Below are 23,853 nucleotides of genomic sequence, written 5' to 3' on the forward strand. Positions count from 1 at the left end.
GAATGATGCAAGCATTTCTCATCATATTCTATCATCATCTAATTCTGAAAGATGAATTAGACTTGTATACAATCTAAAAAGTTTATCACTTTGGTATTATAAGAGCTAACTGTAGTTTACCAAGACAACAGAGTCTGGCTGGGTTCTTGTAAACAGTCACTGTTGCTGCATTATGAGGTGATAATACAACATGTGCAATGCTAAAAAGTTCACCTTTTTCAAGTGCAAACTGCCATTCCCTCAAAGTAATATGGAACCAATCCTTTGTCACTGATCTAGTTGCCTTTACTTCTATATACTCATTACCTGCCACAAGAAGGTCGTAAGGAAGCCCCGTCTCATTAGTTTCATTAACCCATTTCACAAAAGGCTTGCCAAATTTCCCCACAAAGTAATTGAATGCAGCAGATTCTCCGAGTCTACCAGTAAACAATGCCTGTTGAGGATCAACCATGCCAAAAGACAACTGAGCTCTTTCTCTCGCATCACATGAATTATAGTTCAGGTCTTGTGGTGCTGTCACATTAGTAAATGCTGCATTCACAGTAGACGGCACCAGCACATTATGTACATGATCAGAGAATCTGCCAGTTGACAATGGCTGTTGAGGATAAACCATGCCAGAAGACAACTGAACTCTTTCTCTGGCATCAAATGAATTATAGTTCAGGTCTTGTGGTGCTGTCACGTTATTAATTGCTGCATTCACAGTAGACGGCACCAACACATTATGTACATAACTGGAGAATCTGCCAGTTAACGATGCCTGTTGAGGATAACCCATGCCTACTGAAGGCTGACCTCTTTCTCTCATATCAAATGAACTATCATTCAGATCTTGTGGTATAGTCACATTATAAGCAGAACTACTTGCAGCGTTGATAGTAGAAGATATGAGCCTATTACATACATGATCAGTATCTCGTGAACCTAGTAAAGTTGCACCAGATGCTGGATTATTGCGACCACGAGTGATCTCAGTTGAAGCCGGCTTTCTTGGTTGGATGCCACTAGCTGCCTGTGTTTTCATAACACTACCTCGGAAACCATGATCAGTTTTCCTGTCAACAGTGGGTGCTGGATCATTCCGACCACAAGTGATCTCAGTTGGAGCCAGAGCAGATGTTTCTGCCATAACTCCTTCAACAGTCTCCTCCTTTCTTGGTTGGATATCACTGGATGCCTGTGTTTTCATAAAACTAGCATGAGAACCATAGAAACCATGACCAGTTTTCCCATCAGCGGGTACTGGATCATTGTGAACACAAGTGATCTGAGTTGGAACCAGTGCAGATGTTTCTTCTATAACTTCTTCAATAGTCTCCTCCCTCCTTGGTTGGATATAACTGTCTGCATGTGTCCTCATAACACTTGCACAAGAACCATGGAAACTATGTTCAGTTTTCCAGTCTGCACAGGCTGCTGGATCGTTGCTAACGCAAGTGATCTGAGTTGGAACCTGAGTAGATGTTTCTTCTATAACTTCTTTGCTAGTCTCTTCCTTCCTTGGTTGGATGCTACTGGCTGCCTGTGTCTTCATAACACTTGCACGAGAATCATGGCCACCATGATCAGTTTTCCTAGTTGAGCAATATGAGTTGCCTCCAGGTTTGTTCTTGGAATTCACAGTGTTTGTCTCACTAATTGTTTTAGAAGCACAACTAGTCCTCAGCCATGTCACACTATCAGTTGACAATGGAATGTTAGCAAGTGACCAAACAGATTCACCTACAGGAAGCTTGGGCATTTTCTGGCAATTCAAAATGAAAAACTCAATTTGCTCCTCAGTGGAACCTGACTTTGCCATTGTCGTGATCATATGAAGAAAGTTCGCTAAGTGCAAGTCAGGAGCTCTAGAATAGAACAAACGAGAAATCTCCATGAATATTGAATGAAAATCTGATCCTCGAGTGGCATACAAGATGTTTCCCTGTGAAAAGAGTGAAAATGAACAAGTTATCTATATATTTGTTTTACCATTTAACAAGGGATAAGATTTTACTGACAACTAAATAGACAGAAACCAGATACAAAAAGCATATACCAAAATAAGTGTTATATATGCACTCGTAATCATGTTAGATCTCCACGAGCCGGGCAAAAGAAAAATGGCAAATAGGACAGTTCCCACGAACTGAAAAAAGAGTTATCTATTACTCCCTCCATTTCAATTTGTTTGGCTGATTTTGACTTGGCACGGAGTTTAAGAAATAAAGAATTTTGAATTTTGTGATCTTAAACAAAAGATATGTAGGATGTACTAAAATGTCCTTTAATTTTGTGGTCTTAAACATACCACATGGAAAGTTGGAGTTAAAGAGTTGCCAAAAAAGGAAAGATACAACCTTTTTGAAATGGACTAAAAAGTAAAGTACGACGCACAAATTGGAACAGAGAAGTATTTTTTTCCTCTTTTAATGAGGAACAAGAAGTAGTAATCATTTTACTTGAAAGTCAACTATTTTTCCTTTTGACGATGGTGTCAAGGCCATCTTTCACACCAGAACCTGCCCACCATTAGAGTGAGCTCAAGAAGAAATAAACAAGAGTATATTAGAAGTATGTGTTACAGTCTTGGAATATGCAGAAAGCAGTCTCCAATTTCATATATTTCAAAACTGACCCTTAGTCCCCAAAAAACATAAGTAGTGATGATTAAAAAAAAATCATCATAGTAAGTTACCAGTTTCAAATAAAAATAAAAATCATCATAGTAATCCTTTTATCTTAAAAGGTCCAACTAATTCTTTTTTGGACGGAGGTGTCGAGAACAGCTTGCAAACAGCTCAGCTAATTCATAGAGCAACTTGCTAGAACTCACAAGCCAAGAAGTTGTGTAACCAGGCTAGAGAAGATGGGTGCACAATGAGTGTAATAGCGAAGATTTGAACCTAGGATCACCAAGTTGATACTTCCCTAAGCTTTAGCCACTCAGTCATCCCAACGAGGACATATTTTAATGAATATTCAAATACAATACAAGCTTTTCAAATAAGAGAAATCTCAAGTATGAAACATTCCATTGATAAAAGTATCCATAGATGCTGGCATGATTAAAATACCTCTAGCAGACAATTGCACTCAAACTGCTTCTCTGATTCTATGTGGACACTTCTAATAACATTCCTGTAGAACAGCTTTTCAACGACAACGATCTGTAGGCATCTCAAGTTCTCAAATACAGACTGGCTGAGCTGCAAATACTTGTCTGTGTAATTGTTATACATATATTGTTGAGCATATGGGAGGGCCCAGTTAACCAGTGAAGCTATAAAACAAGTGTCTGTTGGATCATCATATATGATTTCACGTGTTACAACCTGCAAAAGAGAGGTTAACGTTGAGAAAGATTGGGCCTAATGGTACCTTTTTGATAGTAGGATGGTATGAAAGTATTGAATAGTATGGGAAAATATCCGTTCTATGGAAGTGGACACAATTGGAACAACCCAAAATAGTAAATAAGACAATCAATATGAAACAAAGGAAGTAAATGAGTTCCTATATAAATGTTCCAAAGTGGAAAGGAAACCATATTGATTAGAATACTTGATACACACTTGAACTAGAAAAAAATTATTGTCAGATTTGAGAAGTTGATAAATATCAAGATCTAAATTGTGTTGAAGGACTTTCTTTTCCTTCATACAACATCATGTTCTGACTTCTGCCTATTCATTTTCTTGATCAAATTGTCAGTTGCGATTTCAAATGAAAGAAATCATCATACCAGAATTTTAAGAATTCATTCATACCTCCAACAAAAGATAATTAGGTTGAAAAAGGGAAAAAATGGAAATCAATTAAGCAGATGAACTAGTATTACTCTTTTGGAACCCATTGCCAATTTGCCAGTCATTAGATCAGATAAGTTGTAATAGTAGAGTGGTTAATCTTATTTGCTCAAATATTTGAGTTGTATTAGACCTGACAACTTCAAGGATAAAAGAGCCACTTGGAGGCTTATTTCCCTGACATCCAACCATGAACCAACTTCAAATCATTATAATTACCATTATCAGCTTAAGCATTACATATCAGGAATTTCCAAGAAGTTACAATTCGTAACTACTTTGTCCACCCAAAGCATTACATAATTCCATCTACAAGAATTAAATTAATGAGTCTTCGGCTTTATTTTGGGCATCGATCAGCTAACTTTTGAACAATGTTTTTGGAAGTGAAAAGCACAGAGAAACAACAAGGTCCCTGGGGCTTGAAGAGCCACAAGTATAGGAAAATTTAAAAAACAATAAAAAGGTATGAAGTTAAAAACTATAAAAATCAATTTATGCTTAAAGCAACTAATCTCAACATCCAATATACAATAATGTTGCATTAATCCAATTTCTCAAAGTTGAGATTGAAAGAGCTGACTGCTTTTAGTTAGGATTATTTGTGAGTAATTATTTGAAGCAATTAAAAGGTCATATTAAAAACAATTACATAAAATACAAAATTGATGACACAAGCAATAAAAAAGTTCTTCAATTTATTTGGGATGGTCATAGTGAAAAAACTTCTATTGACCAAATAGATAGTAAAGTTCAAGTTAATCTGGAAGAAAGACAGGAAATTGTAAACCAAGTGCAATGAAAAATGGAGCAGACTGGCACATTTATGTAGGAGAGTCCACTGGGAACATATGTCATCTCTCTCAGAAATATCTAGTCTTAATCCGATATGCATGTGGACAAGAATGAAAAGAGAGGAAGGGTGTAAGTTTGCTTACCTCTGAAAGAGAAGGAATATTAACTCTATGCATGAAGATCGAAACTTTTGTTCGGAGAATTTCCTTATTCTCATCATTGAGTTCCCCAAAGTAGAGAAAGTTAATATTATCAAAATGCTCAAATTCCGTTCTTAACTTATCATCATCACACCAACAGATGAGCCCAAAGGATTGGTTGAGAGATACCCATTTATTTTTTGCAGTGGGAAGAATCAGGTACTGCTTTTCCTTAAGACTCTTTTCCAAGAAATCAACATCTTCATATCTCAAAGAGCCAGATTTTAGCTCATCAGCCCACTTGAGAAATATATGGAAAACCTGAAAAACAAATGTGCAATCATTTTTAACGTCAGAGCTAACCAAAACCTGGCATTGTTAGCAGAAAATTCATTTTACCAACTATGACAAATTAAGTTTATAAGAAAAAAAAAAGATGGCTTACCTTCTTAGCTTCTTGTAAAGGTAAAGCAACCGCAGACAAATGCAGCAATATTTGAAGGTATCCATGGAAATGAGGGAACTCATCCACTCCACATCTATTAACAAAAAAGTCATGAAGGCCTGGGTACAAGCTACACAATATTCTGGTAACAGGATGTTGTTGGACAAATTTTGTATTGACCATCTTCACTTGGTCCACAGAACCAGTTGAATCGCACCAAAAGACTTCTTTAAGTGACAACAGAACACCAGGTACAGCATCTTCAAGTGAAGCACCAAACTTCAAAGGAATAAACACACAAGGCGCATCACATAATTCTTCAACCACTTTTCTCTCAGAAGTATTCATCGTATTCCACATGAATGTGTAAAATCTGGACATTTGTGACACACTGAAAAAAGTATTCAATGGATGAGTGTTTTAAAAAAAAATAGAATTCAATGGATGAGTGTTCAAGTTCAAAATAATTATGTGAAGAAGATCTCATGATGAAGGGCATGCTTAAAATTTTAGAATTTTCTATTTCGTTTAGTCATTCAGGACCCTAAAATTGTTGAAAGGAAACATGTTATGGCTTGACTATTGCTGATTAAACATTGAAAGAGGCAATCACTAGACAATTCATTTGTTCCAGCTTTCCTTCTTTTCTTGTAGAAAGAGAATAGTTACCTCTACGAGACAGGCATACATTTAAGGGAAACAGGAACACACAGAAAGAATATCATTCTGAGCTCAATGTCAGCCTCCCATGCAGACAGGTACGACCAAAGCAACAATATCAATAATGCTTTCTCACTAAAAATTCTGTAGCCATGCTTCGGTTTATTTAGAAAAACGGAGTCCATTTTTTTTAGGGTTTCAGTAGGACTAACAAATATCTGACCATTTTGGGGAAAACAATATAAACAGGAGTCAAAAGGCCATCTTAACGAGTTTGACTAGGCTTCAATGTACTAAATGAAGGTAGTTATTATACACTCTTTTGAAACTAGGTAGTTATTAACTACCCAATAAATAATAGATAGTTATTATACACTATGATCTTCACTTAAAAAGAAAAGAAAAAGAAAAAGAAATGACTATCGATTAATCAGATATAGCAGACCATTACCACCAACCTTAGTATGTGATATATGTGACCAATTCATGCAGCATACACTATTTGTATTTTAGTTGACTAATTCTTATTTAAATCCATAGGAAAAGAAATAGCTGAAACGATAAAACAATGTTTTTTTTCAGTAAATGAAAGCATAAACCATCTTGCTGTATTCACATCGCTTTCTGCTGAAGGAAGATCAAATACCTAGCTCTCAAGGGTGCTTTGGCTCTCCAAACTTTAAGAATTGATAGCGCGTCATCGGCTGTTACTTGGGTTTTCAAACCAAGAGCTGTTAACAATCTTTCACTTCTCACCTGTCCCACAAAGAGAAGCATTAGCTCTAACTAAGAGCGATGACAGGGAAAGTCAAACCAAATTCAAGCTAAAAACACAAGCAAAAATATGTTTTTGGTGCTACCCTGTACCAGGAAGAAGTTAAAGTAATATCATTAAGGTACTATCACATATCAATGGAACATAAATAAAAACAAGCATTTCACAAATGTGAACTAACACAAAATAAGGGATCTTCTCAACAAGCAAATATTGGCTAAAAACAGAACAATAATTGAGCATAATAGAAAAATCAGAAACGAAATCTAGCTTGTCCTGGAAGTCAAATTTACTCAAGCTGGCTTCTAAGTCATACAGTTCTCTAACCAAAACCAGGGAAAAGGTAGTGCTAGTGAAGACAATACGGTGAAACTAAACTAGAAAAAATCATTAAAATAAAGCTAGACCATTTTTCTTTTCTTTTGAGATAACCTCGAAATCAACAGTTTTCTAGCTTCGGAACCCAGTGGATGATGGACCTAACCAAACCTTCTCCACTTAAATACCAGACTGGTTCACCAGCAAGATTCAAGATCGTAACATGTGCCTAAGCTACCACACATCCCACACTGTTCTACCATTGAACCAAGCCTTGGATGGCATAAAATAAATCATGTTTAGGCTGTCCACTAAGTTAATTCTCTACAATAGAAATAATATTGCACAAATTAGAAGAGTTAGTTCATTATACCAGTATATGTGAAAAATCAACCACATCATATTTTTGGTAGGGGCTAAGCTGTTGTTAGTAGATATGCATATAAACAATCATTGACATGAAAATTAGCAGGTCAAAGCTCCTCGTAAGAATGTTTCACTGACAAGACAATTACCAGGTTAAGCAACTTCTTCAGATAAAACTATAGACTATCTTGTCAATCATCCAAAAATAGGCCTGAGGTTTAACTTTTTTACTTTTTTTTCTTGGTTATTTTCTTTTGGTAGAGTGCTAGACCAACAAAAACCTCAAAAGTGTGATGAGTACTAAAAATACAATTAAACGAGACTGATTTAAGACATTCTATTTAGGACTCAAGATCTCTACCGCAAATTCAGTCAATATCACTAACCTTGGGAACAGTATAAGGAGCATTACCACCAAAAATTGAGCGCATAGCCTCACAATCATGGAATAACTCCCTTGGCAAGTGGAGCTCATTATCGAGACTTGATGCTATCCATCGAACATCACAAAGGATTCTGCTGAATGATGAATCAAAAATTTTCCTTTCTCCATTGGAAGTGAAATAGAAGCCGGTAACCTTATCACTGAAATAATCATCCCACAATCTATCAAGTACCTCCAAGAGATAGTTGCATTTTCCCGTGTCATGAGTAGAAGACAGTAGTAATAGCATATTGACAAATTCTTCGGACATCCAATCTTTTGCAATTGACCCTACGGGAATCAAATCTTTATCCCATGTCACATTTATGGGAAGAGGGCATACATCAGACATACTTTTCTCAACTTGAAGAACCTGTACAAAATCACTGATTCCCATTTCCTGGAAAAACTTTCGCCACTTTAATACACTTCCAGATAACATTCTGTTGACTGGATGCTTTAAGTATGTATCCTCAATTTCATGCCATGTAAGATCTAATCCTTGAATTAATCGACCCATGTCTATGGGATTTCCATATTCTTTGCTGAAATGGATGGGAACCTCTCCAGGACGCCTGCAGCCATGATTAGTCAAAATAAAGACATTGTCACGCAGTTCCCTGATAATCTGCTCTTTTTCTGATTGGCAGTCGCAGCAACTTGACTGTAAGTGGATCATCAAGAAAGCAAGATACTCTGTCATAATTTCTTTATGTCCTTGTTCATTTTGTTCTCTGTAAAGATAAGGTAGAATATGTATCTTTACTATTTGATGCGCCGATAACCGCTGGACACCAACTCTGTACAGCATCATAGAAACATTATCTACTACTGATGAACCACAGCATGATGTGCCAAGAGCAGCAGCAGCAGAAAGAAGTGCAGAACTCACAGTTCTAACACTAGCATACAATCTTGGGAAAGTTTCTGGTGCATACACATCATTAATTGTGGCACCCAGTGAATGAAAATGCAACCAAATTGCACCTTCATCCAAAGATCCATATTTACCGTCTGAAAGGGGAATAAATGGAATTTTCTTAAGGTCCCTCATGAGATCTGATTCCGTCCCAAAACCTGCTAAGTCTTTCCCATCTGACAACAATGTATAAACCGTGTTTAAGAATGCAGACAACCAACCCAAACCCATTGACCTTAGACCATCTTTTGAAGAGCATAGAGAAGTTATAACCTGAAATAGAACCTTCAATCCATACTCCTCAACCCCAAGAGCCCGAGCTAATAAATCTGGTAAAATTATATCCTTATGCATGAATCCAACACCAAGATGCTTGCGAAGCAGGCTATCAGGCAAGAGCTTACGAGACTCTTCCGTCCAATTGCGCAAAACTTTACATGGAGCAATCCATTCAGCTCCTGCACCTTCTACTATCAAACAGTTTGACATGCGTAATCTAGATAGAATCATCTGAGGAAGACTAGAAAAGAAACCATGACCTTCTCCTACAAGGGGAACAAAGCTCATATAAACTGTAACACCCTTTGCTGGATTATCCCTAAAACACGGCATATTACAAAATGATCCCTCAGTACTAACAAACAAGCCAGGAAACTCTGACAACAACCATTGGTTCCAAGCATTATCACCATCAGCTTCTCTAGATGAAGGCAGTATAAAATCACCCTGAAGTTTGTACTTCAGACCATACTTTCTGAGAGGAAAAAATGCAAAATACAGGCTATTGCTGTGGAGTTCTGGACATTGACATACGCAAGAGTCACACTGGCAAAAAGCACTGACACGCACTTCATTGATAATTTGCTCCTTTTCTAATTGACAGTCAGGGCAACTCGATTGCCAGTGGAACATCAAGAAGGCAACATACTCTGTCATTAAGTCTCTATATCTTTCTCCATTTTTCCCACTGTAGAGAGATGGCAGAATATGCTTCTTTACTATTTGATGTGTCGATAACCGTTGGACACCAGCTCTATACAGCATCTTAATAACATTATCTACTTCTGATGATTCACGGTTTGATGTGCCAAGAGTAGCAGCAGTGGAAAGAAGTGCAGGACTCACGATTCTGAGACTAGAATGCAATCTTGGGAAAGTTTCTGGCACATAGTCACCATCAATCATATAGCCCATCGAATCAAACTGCAACCAAATTGCACCTTCATCCAGTGATCCATAATTACCATCTGAAAGGGGAATAAATGGAATTTTCTTAAGGTCCTTCATGAGGTCTGATTCTGTCTCAAAACCTGCTGAGTCTTTTCCATTTGACAACAATGTATAAACCGTGTTTAACCATGCAGATATCCATCCCAAACCCATCAACTTTAGACCATCTTCTGAAGAGCATAGAGAAGTTATAACCTGAATTAGAGCCTTCAGTCCGTACTCCACAATTCCAAGAGCCCTGGCTAATAAATCTGATAAAACAATATCTTTGTGCAAGAATCCAACCCCAAGATGCTTCTGAAGTAAGCTATCAGGCAAAAGGTTACGGGACTCTTCTGTCCAATTTCGCAGAACTTTGCATGGAGCAACCCATTCGTTTTCTGTACCTTCTAGTATCAAGCAGTTTGACATGCGTAATCTAGAGAGAATCATCCTCGGAAGACTAGAAAAGAAACCATGGTCCTCCCCTACAACGGGAACAAAGCTCATATATGCTGTAACACCCTTTGCTGGATTATTCCTAAAACATGAAAGATCACAAAATAACCTTTCCGTACTAGCAAATAAGCCAGGGAACTCTGACAACAGCCACTGGTTCCAAGCAATATCATCAGCAACTTCATCTCCAGATGAAGGGACTACAAAATCCCCCTGAAGTTTATACTTCAGACCATACTTCCTCAGTGGAAGAAATGCAAGAAACAGGCTGTTGCTATGGAGTTCTGGACATTGACATATGCAAGAGTCACACTGGCAAAAAGCACTGTCACGCACTTCTCTGATAATTTGCTCCTTTTCTGATTGGCAGTCAGGGCAATTCGATTGCAAATGCAACATAAAGAAGGCAAGATCCTCTGTCATTATTTCACTATGGCTTCGTCCATTCTGCTCTCTGTAGAGAGATGGCACAATATGTTTTTTTGCTATTTGATGTGCCGATAAAGGCTCAACACCAGCTCTATACAGAATTCTAGTAACGTTATCTAATATTGATGATTCACAATGTGATGTGCCAAGAGCAGCGGCAGCAGAAAGAAGTGCAGAACTCACTGTTCTAAGACTAGCGTACAGTCCTGGGAAAGTTTCTGCTGCATACTTATCATCAATTGTAGATCCTAGTGGATCAAGATGCAACCAAATTACTCCTTCATCCAGTGATCCATACTTGCCATCCGAAAGGGGAATAAATGGAATTTTCCTGAGGTCATTCATGAGATCTGTTGCTGTCCGAAAACCTGCTGAGCTTTCACTATTTGATAACAAATTATATACAGTATTTAACCACACACATAACCATCCCAAACCCATTGACTTTAGACCATCTTCTGAAGAGCATAAAGAAGTCATAACCTGAAATAGAACCTTCAGTCCATACTTCTCAATCCCTAGGACCCTGGCTAACAAATCTGGCAAAATTATATCTTTATGCAAGAACCCTAAACCAAGATGCTTACGAAGCAAGCTATCAGGCAAGAGCTTACGAGATTCTTCCGTCCAATTGCTCAAAACTCTGCATGGAGCAACCCATTCATTTTCTGTACCTTCTAGTAACAAGCAGTTCGATGTGCGTAATCTAGAAAGAATCATCCGAGGAAGACTACAAAAGAAACCATGAACGTCTCCTACAAGGGGAACGAAGCTCATATAAGCTGTAACGCCTTTTGCTGGATTATCCCTAAAACATGGTAGATCACAAAATGACCTCTCAGCACTAACAAACAAGCTAGGGAACTCTGACAACAACCACTGGTTCCAAGGACTATCACCATCAACTCCTTCCCTGGACGAAGGGAGTACAAAGTCTCCCTGAAGTATAAACTTCAAGCCATACTTTCTCAGAGGAAGGAATGAAAAAACATGTTGTTGGTCCAGAAGTGGGTTGTAGCTTCCATCAGCTGTTTCCTGCAATGTAAATGCTATGGAAATTTCTGTTGTTGGCGTATCAGGACGAATAGTGTCAGCCTGTAATTTCTGGGATACAACATAACAAGTCATTTTCTCCTCTCCATAGGAAACATTAACAATACCATTTCCCACAACTTCTTTCCTCATAACAATAATAGAATCGCTTAACATATTTCGAAATTTGATACAGTGAAGACGGTGAAGAAAAAGCAGTAATGATGGATGAAGATCAGCAAACATTGATATAATATTTTTTCTGCTGGACCTTTCCAAGAGACTTGATCTCAAGGGAAGCACTATGCATGTCTTCCAATGATTGCAATCAGGATCTGTCGATGCCAATCTGGTATAGAAGTCAATGTCACACGGAGGAACAACAGTTGGCAAAACAAAACCTATCTGCCCATTAGTGATATCAAACTTAATATGAAAGCCATTGGAGTGAATCTCCGGAGCATCAGTTACCTATAAAAACAAAACAAAAAGTTCAGCGAAAGACAGTTTGTAAACAGTAACTTGAGTTCAGACACTTAGAACAGACACATTGTTCATCATGTTTTTACCACTTATTCCTGAAAGCTACAAATGAAAAGGTTTGATTTGTGTACTTTGTCTACTCAGTAACTATTTGCAACTCTTACCAAAATAGAATAAAAAGAGTAGGCCACAGTTCTAGTGTTAAGTAGTCCTCTCAGCATTTCTTCTATGCATCACTTACTGCCAAAACTTTTTGATATTTCACACAAATTCTGCAAGGAACTAAATAAAATTCAGCAACGGTGTTTGTGTGTATTACCCGGAATACTGATTTGAAACCAATGCCTTTCTTGCCAATGTATCCAGCATTGTGTCCTTTCTTAGTAGAGTTTCCAACATCACAGAGTGCTCTGATGTCATCAGCAGAAAAACCACGTTCATTGTTTAGAACTACAATGCCTTTATCCTGAAGAATGAAAGTCAAACTGGGCTCGACAGTCTCAGGGTAGGTATTATCATCAGCATTCTGCACCTGAATTAACATGCCATTGTAAAGGAAGCAATCAGTTCTATTCATGCTTTTGACTGCTAAAATGCACAGTGCACTCCATCTTATTAAACTCTATAATAAAGAAGCTATTAGTATTCCTAATAAGAGAAATTCTAGCGATAACAAAATTGCAGAACTAAAAGTTCTAACTCTAGAGCAAACAAAAGATTATAGCAAGTAATAAGGTAACAACATTCAAGAATACTCCATGACATCTCAAAGGAATATCTAATCACCTCACAGAGAAGTGATTACACTAAGGTAAGTTCAACATTAGCAATAAAGAAGCATTTTATTAAACTCAAGGTACAAAGCCAACGAGTTAATAAGGTTAATCAGGACAATACAGTGGATTCATTATTTAAGAAAAAAATGCACCCAAAGACCTGTTATAATGTGTACTAAGCCACATAATTGCTCTAAGACATAGTTGCAATTGCACCCAACTGCCTGTTATGCAAAAATTGAAAATTTTATATTCAGCACACTAACATTTTTCAAGTATCCACATCCCTGTTAATCAAATAACAGAATTTATCTTCCAGCAGCAAGTTTTTCCAATATTTAATGAGGGTTAAGAACAGTAGTATATGCCTATGAGTAGATTATTCCAAATTGTATAGATAGTCAACAAAGTTAGTTAGATACCTATGAATGACTTAACTTGAGTCATATGAACAACTTGTACATTCTTCGACACCGACTTGGTGTCTAATAATGAAATTCTTAAGACTTTTCAGGGGAAAAAAACCATTCAAACCTTCCATCAGAGTTGGGTGGGATTAAGTTCTTATACCTATATGGACAACATTGTGTTATTCAATAGGAACCTATCTTCTCCCTTTAAGCAATGGTAGGTGCCGTATCAGAACTGACCTTTTTCCACCACCTTGCTAACCTTTCTAGTGTTCCAACTTTTGCCTACCTTCTTCCTGTTCCATCTAAAAACTTTCCAGGTGGTTCCATTTTGCTAAATAATTTATCATTTTAGTTATTTTTCGGTCCATCTGTTAACTACAGGTTAGTGTAGGTCTAATTCATGTAGTTGTCCTCCAATTCCAACTTGCTTCCTCCAATGAAGCACCACAACAACCTTTGTATTACAATCGACATCAAACCTCCCTTTTTAACCACATTGAATTGTGAGTTTACAAATATATACCCAACACAAGAATGAGTCGGATATACAATGAATTGAGGAAGCACTGAACAGACAAGATCAAGGTGAAGTATACAGACCAGCTCAAGGATAAAATGTGAATCCTCAGAATACAACTCCTGTGAAAGACAATGAAGTGCTCTCCCCAAGCGAGCATGTTGCTTCTTCAACAATGCACTTTCAACTAGTGATTGAGCAGGCTGCAGACCGAATTCTTCTTGTTGAATAGATTCAATAACCCTGGCAGCAGAACACTCAAGCTCACATGAGTGCATTTTGGCATAACCAGCCAAATTATCAAGATGGACATTAGTTACAACAGCAGAGCAGCAGGCTTCTTGATTTTCATCTTGCTGCATTGGATGGGGTGAGAGGCTAATTCCACTTCTAGACAAGGGATATTTGTTTGACACTACATGCATAACGGTTGAGTCTTCGCTGAGATCAAGCTCTGTGACTCCCAAGCATGATGATCCAGAAGACATTAACAAGCTAGAGGCAGAACTGGAAGCCAACTTCTGTTTATCGTCAACCCAATCCATTATGCCAAGCAACATTCCAACTCGATGAAGCATAAGACGCTGCTCTACGCATTCACATTCACCTAAGATAGCTGAAGGGGCATCTTTGACAAATGGCTGCAATCCTGCAAGCAATATGTCTGCAGCAAAACAGTAAAACTCAACTGGCAGATAGCCCAGACAATCAAGTACAAATCTTGACACAAAAGACATGGCACTATCCACCCTATTACTCCTCGGTACCTTGCTGTTTATAGTGACTGTACTTCTATCATTTATAACCTGTCTAGACATAAATTTAGTATCCTTGAGGGGATCCTGTGATTTTGTTTCCTCATAATGTTCAATTAAAACTTCAAATGCATGACGTGCATGGCATTTTAGAAGTGAAAAAGGAACATTTTTTTCACCACCATATAAGACCAAAAGAGATAACAGTTTGACAGCAGTATCAAAAGGATTTCCTTGCAGCAGTACATTCAGAAAAGAATCAACAGTGGCTGAATGATCAACACGGACAACCTTCCCGCATGCAGTCACCAAATATAACAACTCTTTGGTGCTTACCTCGTTCAACAGCCAACCCGCAAGAGAACCTAGAGAAGGAGCAAACACAACATCCCAATGTGACCACAAGTTCAGATCTATCAACATTGGACTTTTTAGCAAGACTTTCTTCGCTTCTTTGGACATAACTATACGAGCTCCGTTTCCTTCACCATTCTCTAAACCCATTTTCTCTAATATATTTTTGTGAAATCTTCCTACTGCATCTTCCTTGAGCAGTGTTCCGGAGAATACAACAGATTTTAAGGTCATATCACCTTTATTTATCTTCATAAAACCCTCGACACCCATCATTAAGTCACTTCCAGCTACTTTTAAACAGACTAAAGGAAATTGTCTCATTAGTAACTCAGAGATTCTTCGCTTGCCTACTTCTTCAGTCTCCCATAAGCATTGTGAAGCCTGAGATAACAACAGATCAAACTGATAATCAAGCATTGAAGGTACCAGAGAAGGTTTCTCATGCATGTCACCTGTTAAGCAACTTGGTAAAGTATGACTAAACAGGGGCATATTTTTCTCCAGGAAGGACCAGATATCCCCATAACCAAGTGACTCAAATTGCTTGACAGAAAACTGCTCTGTCAACCAAGATTCAAGCTTGCAAAACTTATTCAAGAGGAAGAAAAACTTCTCATGGTGTGAACTTGCAGTGGACCAGGCATCATCACCACCCTCAAAATATGTAGAAATTTTACCAATTATGTCCCCAACGGTGAAACCTATGTAATCAGACAAATTAATGGAAAAGTAAGCAATCCACTGGAGGAAGGGTAAACAGGAAACTCCAAAAGAAATTTTAATGAAAAATCTGAGCATAGAAACTTTAGTCATGTTAACTTATCAAAAGAGAGAATTTAATCATGGTATTAGCAGAATTAAGAGAAAAAAAGTTCTTTTCTGAGAAAGGTAGGTAATAACAGGCTTTTTTTTGCATCTGTTTAGCTAGAGAAACATGAAGGCCACTTTGCAGAGCTATTCAAAAACACTACTTGAATCTAGCAGAGACATACATTATCCTACGTAAATCTTCAACCAATCAGAAAAGTGATATTCAGGCCAGAGTCCAGACAATTCTAATTTCAGGTACCTTAGACTTCTTTCCCCTTTTTCATTTTCAAGTAGTGGCTGAGCGCATATTACATACAAGAATTTTGATGAGAAAACCTTGACGATTAGTTACGATTCCTTATAGGTAAAACAAAAATCTTGGTGGTGTATAACTCACCACTTTCACACACCAAGAGCCTATCAGAGTGATTGGTAGCACCTCTTTCAGGTGATTCAACCTCAATGCATATGGAATTAACACAATTTTCAGCGCCTGTGCTGGTTAACTCAAATTGGTTAAACATTTGGAGCTTATCATACAAACTATCCCACATCCCATGTTGAATAGATGTAACCTGCAAAGTCACATTATACTATATAAGAAAAAGATATACAAGGGATATTCAGGCAAGAAACTAATTAGTAAAACTACAGGAAGTAGAATGCCACTAGGGGAAAACTGCCTGCATAAAAAAGAATTAAAGAGGTTATGGATTCGAAAGAGGTTTACTTAACCCTTAGAATTCTACATCTTCCATGAACAAGCAGATATCTCTCAGGCGTCTAAAGTTCATTAATTACTAACACAACTGATCAGTAAACTTACAGCAACTTGAAGCAACCCACAAAATGGAAATGATGAAAACAATGTCGTCACTTTAGCTTTCTTCTTCACTTTATAGAACTGAAGCATCCTTTCAAAAACCTAAACTAGAAAGAAAAAGTTCCTGAAGTTAGCATATGTATTGGACAGTCAACATCTGACAATGGGAGAAAACAAGATCTATTTCAATGCTTGATTCAAGTCGTTTGATATTACAAGATAGAATTTGGAGAATGCAGAGTGGTATGAATGGGTAGAAAGGAGCCGTAAGTTGATGAGGAGGTCCTCCATGAACTTGTCCTACACCGTTAGATGTAAGATGTAATACTTTCCCAAGTTAACTGGACTAGTTTCTAGTTTGGATTATCTTTAAATTGTGCCAATGCCCACTTTCCTAAAAAGAGAACTTATTCCTTCAATGTTTTTTCAAGCTTGTAGTAGGGTAGGCTTGGGTAGGGTAGATACAAATTATCAAATTAAAAGAACCACCAAAAATAGCACACATTTCTGATAAAAGGCTTCCAAAAACAACATCAGGATATCCAATGCAATGAATGTATTCCCACTGTGTCTCAAGTTAGGTGTCCCATTCTAGTTTATCAAAAATTGTAATGTATGAGTTCAAGTTTTACAGTGTTCCAAATGAAAGTAGATCTTAAAGAATAGATCAATTAATTTTTTGAAGAAGGTGAACCTTTTTTAGGGGGTGTTTGGATTGACTTCATTTTTTACTTTTTTTTGATGAAGTAAAGGATTTCATTAAAGAGCATCAGGGTGATGCTAAAGGCAAAAGTGTACAAAAAAAGAGAGACCGGTGTAGGACAAGTTCATTTCTCCGCTAGACCGGAAAAACAGCAAAAACTGCATAATTGATACCTCATCTACATTGTTTGTCCGACATGCCTCTTTCCAAGTGTTAACAAACATCTTAATTGAATCATTGCCTTGTGATGAATCGCTTGAACCATTTGAGGCTTGATTCCCCAACGGAGAAATTTTTGTTCCCTTCCTACGAGTAAAAGGCTTTGTCTGAACCACTTTTCTTTTGACTACTTCTGTGTGAGAAGCCATGAGACTCTGAATATCATCAAATTTTCGTTTTCTCTTGGATTGCCTGAGATCACGCTCGATCTTATCCAAAAGGGAGCGAAAGGTACTGTCAGATTGACTAATATCCTTACTATATATATCACTGCCACTTGTTGTGTGTAAGCTAACCTTGACTTCAGTTTCCAAACCCAGTGGCATCATTTCTTCAGATGCGTTTAGGTAAGGACATATGCTTGGTTGCTCTGAATTTTTTATGTTTCCAGTTTCATCTTGATCACCATCACTGTTCGCATCCTCTGAATCTGATGATATAAATCTTATGTGTTTACCACAAAATTCCCCATTAGCTGAAGAAAATGATGTGATGCGTTCAGAGATGGAAGTGAAATTCTCATCCAACTCCTCAACTTCAGCTTTCAAACCATATGGCTTCATTTCAACAGATGCTGATGGGTAAGGAGATATGTGTGGTTCCTCTGAACTTTTAGTGTTTTCAGTTTCATCTTGATCACTGTCACTGCTTGTATCTTCTGAATCTGATGATATGGAAATGAAATTCTTATCTAACTGCTTCTTCTGTGCAGATAGAATAGGACGTTTCCTAATAATTTTACTGGGCTCTTTTTTCACCGTATGCATATATTTGTTCTTGGCACTAGTTTCAAACAGCCTTGCTTGCTGGATAAATGTAATATGCATCCTGAAAGGGACAAGGAAGGAGTAGAGATGAGGAAATACTAATGATAAGATTCTGAGATAGCAGAAGAAGCATGAGCAACATGTGTTTAAAGTACATAGAACAAGTTAACAAAGTTTTGACGAAGACAAGAAAAAGGATAAAGCCATTCTCCACCAGGATTTACTAAATTTTATCAAGCTTCATATGTTCACACTGAAAGATCAGATATAATACAAATAGGTGGCAAAGATAACTATTTAACTTTTAAAAGATGGGATAAAGGTCTCAAAGGAGGAAGTTGCATCTTTACACTTTAGTTATATCACGTCTCAATTAGCCATCACCACAATAGGATATCACATCAAAACTTCATAAAGTCCAATAACAAACTGGGAAATATGATTCATCATGGTTTGGAAACAAATCATAGAAGAAAAAGAAGGAAACTCAGAACTTAACAACGATGCATATACATTAAGGAAATTTACATTAAAAGGAGAAATTTCAGTCATACATTTCTCAATTAATCCACAACGCAACAGTATATCACATTACAACCTCAAATAGTCCAATAGTTTAACTGGAACATTTGATTCATCATGGTTCAAGAAAATTTATAGAAGAAAAAGAAACCTCAGAACTTCAACTCCGCAAAGACACTAAGGAAATTTATTTTGGCTAAAAGGCGAATCTAATTCTGAAAGGAAATTTATGTTGGTTAAAAGGTTAATACTAAATCACGAAGATAGAAGATCAGTCCTTCCAAAATATCAAAAATAAAGGGACAACCATATAGCTGCACGCCAAACTGTCTTCCTCTCTTTATGTTGACAAGGACCTGATGATCTTTTCATTACTGCAACAAGATGTGCTAATAATCTAAAAAGTGATCCATGCGGATAGCAGACACGTGGAAGAACATGCAAAGAGAAGTAACCATAAAACAAACAAAGAACAATTGAAGAAACAAAAAAAGCATCATTATCTGCAACTCCTGGAGAAAATTGGAAGATAACCATTTCGTTTATGTCCTACCCTCATCATTGAGATAATCCTCAATCAAATTGGGCACTTTAATTCAGCAAGCCAAACAAAAACACTTTGAAGAAAAGAAGAAGGTATAAGCATTCCTACAGTATTTTAAGTAAATTATTGAGAGAGAGAGAGAGAGGGGAAACAAGAAGCAAAGAACATGACTTATTAAGTTTGAACTCAGGAGTGCAACATCAATGATGACAGGAACATGAATTTTCAAGAGTTAGCATTAAAAAAAATTGTTGTGAGAGGTTAGTAGCATCTCTCTCTCTCTATCTGAGTGCAGTATTAGCAGTAATATCACATGGGTAATTTTGTGTCTACTTGATTGAATCACCACACACACAACCCCCCCCCCCCCCCCTTTCTTGTAAAAGGTTCTATACCATGCAGAAGGTTGTACTCCTCTCTCCTATTTACATTTTCACATTTATACAACAAATATCATTGCTAGAATCTCCTAATCAGTATTTGCTAGATGCCTTCTACAGCTTTTTAGTTGGAGTAATATATGCCTGTAAATGATGTAGTTTCTTTTGTAGATTTCATTAGCTCTCTGAACTGACTTAACAGCCTCCTTTTGCTTTTGGTTAGCTTCCAATGCTTATAGAACTTTTTGTCTTTAGAGCTAACATCACTTTTGTAATCTTAGCATCTTCTTGATGCCAGCAATACAACATATTACTTCATAAAAATATTGTTAATACTTAATTGAATAATTAGAGCAGGAGCGAAAAATAATAAAGGTAATTTTGAGGAACACTTTTGACAAATTTCCAAAATGATGAAAAAATCAAGAAAGGAGAATTAATTTTTTTGAATTTTTTACTTATTCCTCAAACCCCAATTTACGATCTTCAAAGGTTTAAGCACTAATAGTTGCAACAAGCTGAATTGCGTGGTTCTTTTTCTTTTTTTGGTGTAAACATGAATATCCTCAAGATGCAGAGGATATTCCTAGTATTTTAGAGTTCTTATGACCTCCATAGGAGTTCTTTGCTTTTTGCAACTTTTGGATGTAAGTATCACTAGAATACTCCTTATGTATTCTTTTGTTTATAATACAAGTTACCTTTCTCAAAAAAATAAAAATTCAACAAATATCAAATTGACAAATTGCATGTAAATAAGATTTTGTATGGGTGAAAATATACCACATACCCCAAGCTCTGAATTCGCACACCAAGCGTCTCTCTGGATCCAGAAGACTTCTTCTCAGCAATGAAGTTCAAAAGTTCATCTACTTTCATAACTGTACTTCCATTACCATCCATAAACTCAGAAAGGAAGGACATTATCTCCTCATGTGTTATTTTGAAAACTTCTGACACACCAGGATTTACAGAAAAGTAATGAATTATAAGCGGATGTTTCAGCAGAGGACCCAATTCCAGCTTTTCAAACTGCTCAATACCCTCATTCTTGCATATGGCAACTTCCAAATCATACAATGTGATAACTCTTAGAACAGCGACAAAGCAGTGGATGAAAGCAACAATCTAGGGAAGAAGAGATCGGGAGATGAATTTTAGTATTCCAGTGAATATCTCAAATGGAGACAAAAAAAAAGGCAAATAAATCATCCAACAATAAATTTAATTAACAGCAATGCAACAAATACAAAATGGCACTAATGATTGATGACTCCCACCACTTCACTCCAATTTCAAATTGCTTTGAGAAGATTGATTCATTAACCTCTTCCCTTCAACTTGAAAATAATGCACCCCACCCCTCATTTGAAGGGCTGTAGGTGGAAATAGAATGTTGCTCAAGGGGTCAAATGGCACATCAACAGATGTAAAAGACCAAAAACAGTGCATATAGTTTTCTTTTTAAGAGAAAGGGGTAAGTTAAGGCCAAAACAAGGCCATAATAGTTGTACAACATCCAAAAGCAGATGAACTGAGGCTAGCCTCCAAAACACAAACTGAAAAAAGGAAGAAGAAGGTGGGGGATCAAATCAAAAGGAAGCACAGGGTAAAATAACTGCATTTGAATGATATTCATAACAATCCTGCTGGTCTGAAAAATCAAAGAACCACATGGTAAACTCATTTGGCAATAATTTTTTCAAATGAAAGAAGAAAAACAGATACAGAAAGCGTTACAATGCTTACTCAAATAAGTGTACATGAAAGTTGAAACTGAATGCTAAATCATGTGAGAACATTTTATATTGCTTATTAAATCTTGAGGAAAAAACATAGAAGTAGCTCAACGAGGTTAGCAAATTTATTTTTTTGTTATATGCTAAGCTGATAAACTCTGCTTGAGTGAGCTTACTCATATTGCCTATCTCAAACCCACAAATGTAAAACTCATTGATGATGAATTCTCACATTACAAAATTTAGTTTTTGAATTAACATCATTCAAATTAGCAAATGGATAGTAGGAATTCAAACCATTCAACACTAACAAGCTTGAGATTGAGACGTTGTTGTATATACTAAGTTGATACATTTGCTGCCAAATGTCAAAGAAATAACCATACGACAGATTAACGTTCATTGTAGTCTAAAACATTTTTCTTTTGAAAAAGTAATAAAATTTCATTAATGATGGGCACAAATACTGATATACAAGAAGTATACCAAAAGGTAGATAAACCTCACAAAGATGTACTCCCTCAGTCCCTAAATAAGTCACTTAAGCAAAAAGAAATTGTTCTAAAATAAGTGTCAACCTTAAGAATTCAAGACAAAAATTAGTATCTTTTTCCAATTATACTTCTATATTAAGAAACTACTTCTTTAGTGCTCAATTATATAGGTTGCTCAGTGAATTATACCTTTTTTTTTAATGGGCGTGAAATGAGCTAAAGTGACTTATTTTGCGATTAGAGCACGGAGATGTACCTTCCCTTCGATAAGTATGAGGCTATGGAGAGAGGGTACATTCTGCATTTTGACACCTAAAGACTCCCAGGAATCAGCTTTAACTATAGCCAATGCAGCTTGAGAAACTTTCCAAGTAGATACATTTTCACCAGCCTCTACAAGGTCTCGCCGCGCCTTCTTTACAGCTCTATCAATTTTGAGAACAATCTCACCAGAATTGGAGGAACTCTTAGCCTGAGGTGGTGGCGGAGAAGGAGGAGGCCGCTGGAATTGGAACCTGGGTTTCGTTTGAACCGGAAAACCCCGAAAGTTAGGATTTTGAACCGGGAAATAAGGGTTATTTGATGGATGGAACAAATTTGGAGATTGAGGATGATGATTAACATGAGGGTTTTGGTACCCTAGTGGTGGTGGTGGTGGTGGCGCCGCCCAGTTCCAGCCGCTGCCTCTGCCGTACAACGGTGGTTCTGCACCACGCCAGCTGCTGCCTCCGCCATTGTACGGTGGTTCTGCTCGAGGCCAACCGTTGAACGGTGGTTGTGCTCCGTGCCAGCCGCCGCCGTTGTACGGTGGCCGTCCGTACATTATAGAAAAGGGTTTAAGAATATCTCTGACATACAAAATTGAGAACTAATGATTTGTTGACTAATTTGACTGTAGACATAAGTAAATGAGAGTGGACCTTTTATACTGACAAACGGGCTTTGCCTATGTAGCAATGTCTGTTCTGTCCGGCATAAGTGCGCTTTAGCTCATTTTACGTTCATTAAAAAAAAAAATACCTAGAAGATATACTTTATTATTATTGGTATAATATATTATAAATATAATAAATTATAGTTGAAAATAAAATAATAAAAATGTATAAATAAAACTTTAGGATGAGACGCGGATATCTTGCTCTTTTTAAGGAGATTCAAGTTCACGGCGGCATATTCTGATCCAGCAATATATCTCTTGACTTGTCCCCTCGAAAATACAACAGTCCAACAACATCGTACAACTCAAGCAACTTCGAATTAGTTGAAAAGTCCAAAACTCCACAACAAAAACACCTTCCTTCAACCTATAATTACTCTCTTTTTATATAGCGAATATAGTTGAAAACTTAGAATATTTCCTTTGTCTCAACCTTTTTTTTTTTTCATTACTACCCACTACAATATTTTTCACTCTTGACATTTTTCTTGGGATGCTTCACAAAGAAAGAAACAACACTATTTATGGGTGAAGAAGTCTCCACATCAATGGATAGAATGAGGGGTATAATGTAGGTAGACAAATGTGGTAGATATTACTAGAAATGGCAAACGAGCGAGTCCAGTATGAGTCGATAAAAAATGAGTTAAATAAAAATGGGTTAAACACTCGACTCAACTCATATTTTTAAATGAATAAAAACAAGTTACATAATAAATAAAGAGGATATCCATATTATTATAGAAATCATGTTTAAAGCTTCAAAAACAAAATCTCTTACCCCACTCTTCACTCCCCCCCCCCCTCCCCGCACCCAAAACACAAAACACAAAATAAAAATACTTAAAA

At 37.0% G+C, this 23,853-nt stretch overlaps 1 protein-coding gene across 1 annotated transcript; it reads right to left on the reverse strand.

Moving 5' to 3' along the window:
* Window positions 1-48: 48 nt before the first annotated feature.
* On the reverse strand, window positions 49-22,890 carry LOC125808690 (protein NO VEIN-like). Its single transcript, XM_049488345.1, has 15 exons — window positions 22,324-22,890; window positions 20,625-20,962; window positions 18,319-18,449; window positions 17,576-18,150; window positions 16,703-16,801; window positions 16,274-16,451; window positions 14,038-15,767; window positions 12,568-12,780; window positions 11,102-12,236; window positions 7,680-8,794; window positions 6,481-6,590; window positions 5,175-5,565; window positions 4,733-5,050; window positions 3,063-3,320; window positions 49-1,930 (listed from the first exon to the last, which is right to left on the reverse strand). Exons 1-15 carry the CDS (start codon window positions 22,888-22,890, stop codon window positions 86-88), a joined length of 9,003 nt encoding a protein of 3,000 aa, XP_049344302.1. The 3' UTR covers window positions 49-85.
* Between the last annotated feature and the right edge of the window lie 963 nt (window positions 22,891-23,853).

Source organism: Solanum verrucosum, unplaced genomic scaffold, assembly GCF_900185275.1.
Source record: "Solanum verrucosum unplaced genomic scaffold, falcon-dt-bn FXZP01000218.1, whole genome shotgun sequence".
NCBI lineage: Eukaryota > Viridiplantae > Streptophyta > Magnoliopsida > Solanales > Solanaceae > Solanum > Solanum verrucosum.

Coding starts and splice junctions, on each gene's coding strand:
- LOC125808690 (XM_049488345.1), bottom strand. CDS start 22,890: ATGTACGGACGGCCACCGTACAACGGCGGCGGCTGGCACGGAGCACAA. Junction 18,450..20,624: donor GTGCGAATTCAGAGCTTGGG/GTATGTGGTATA, acceptor TGTCCCTTTCAG/GATGCATATTACATTTATCC. Junction 1,931..3,062: donor AGTGCAATTGTCTGCTAGAG/GTATTTTAATCA, acceptor CTCTTTTCACAG/GGAAACATCTTGTATGCCAC.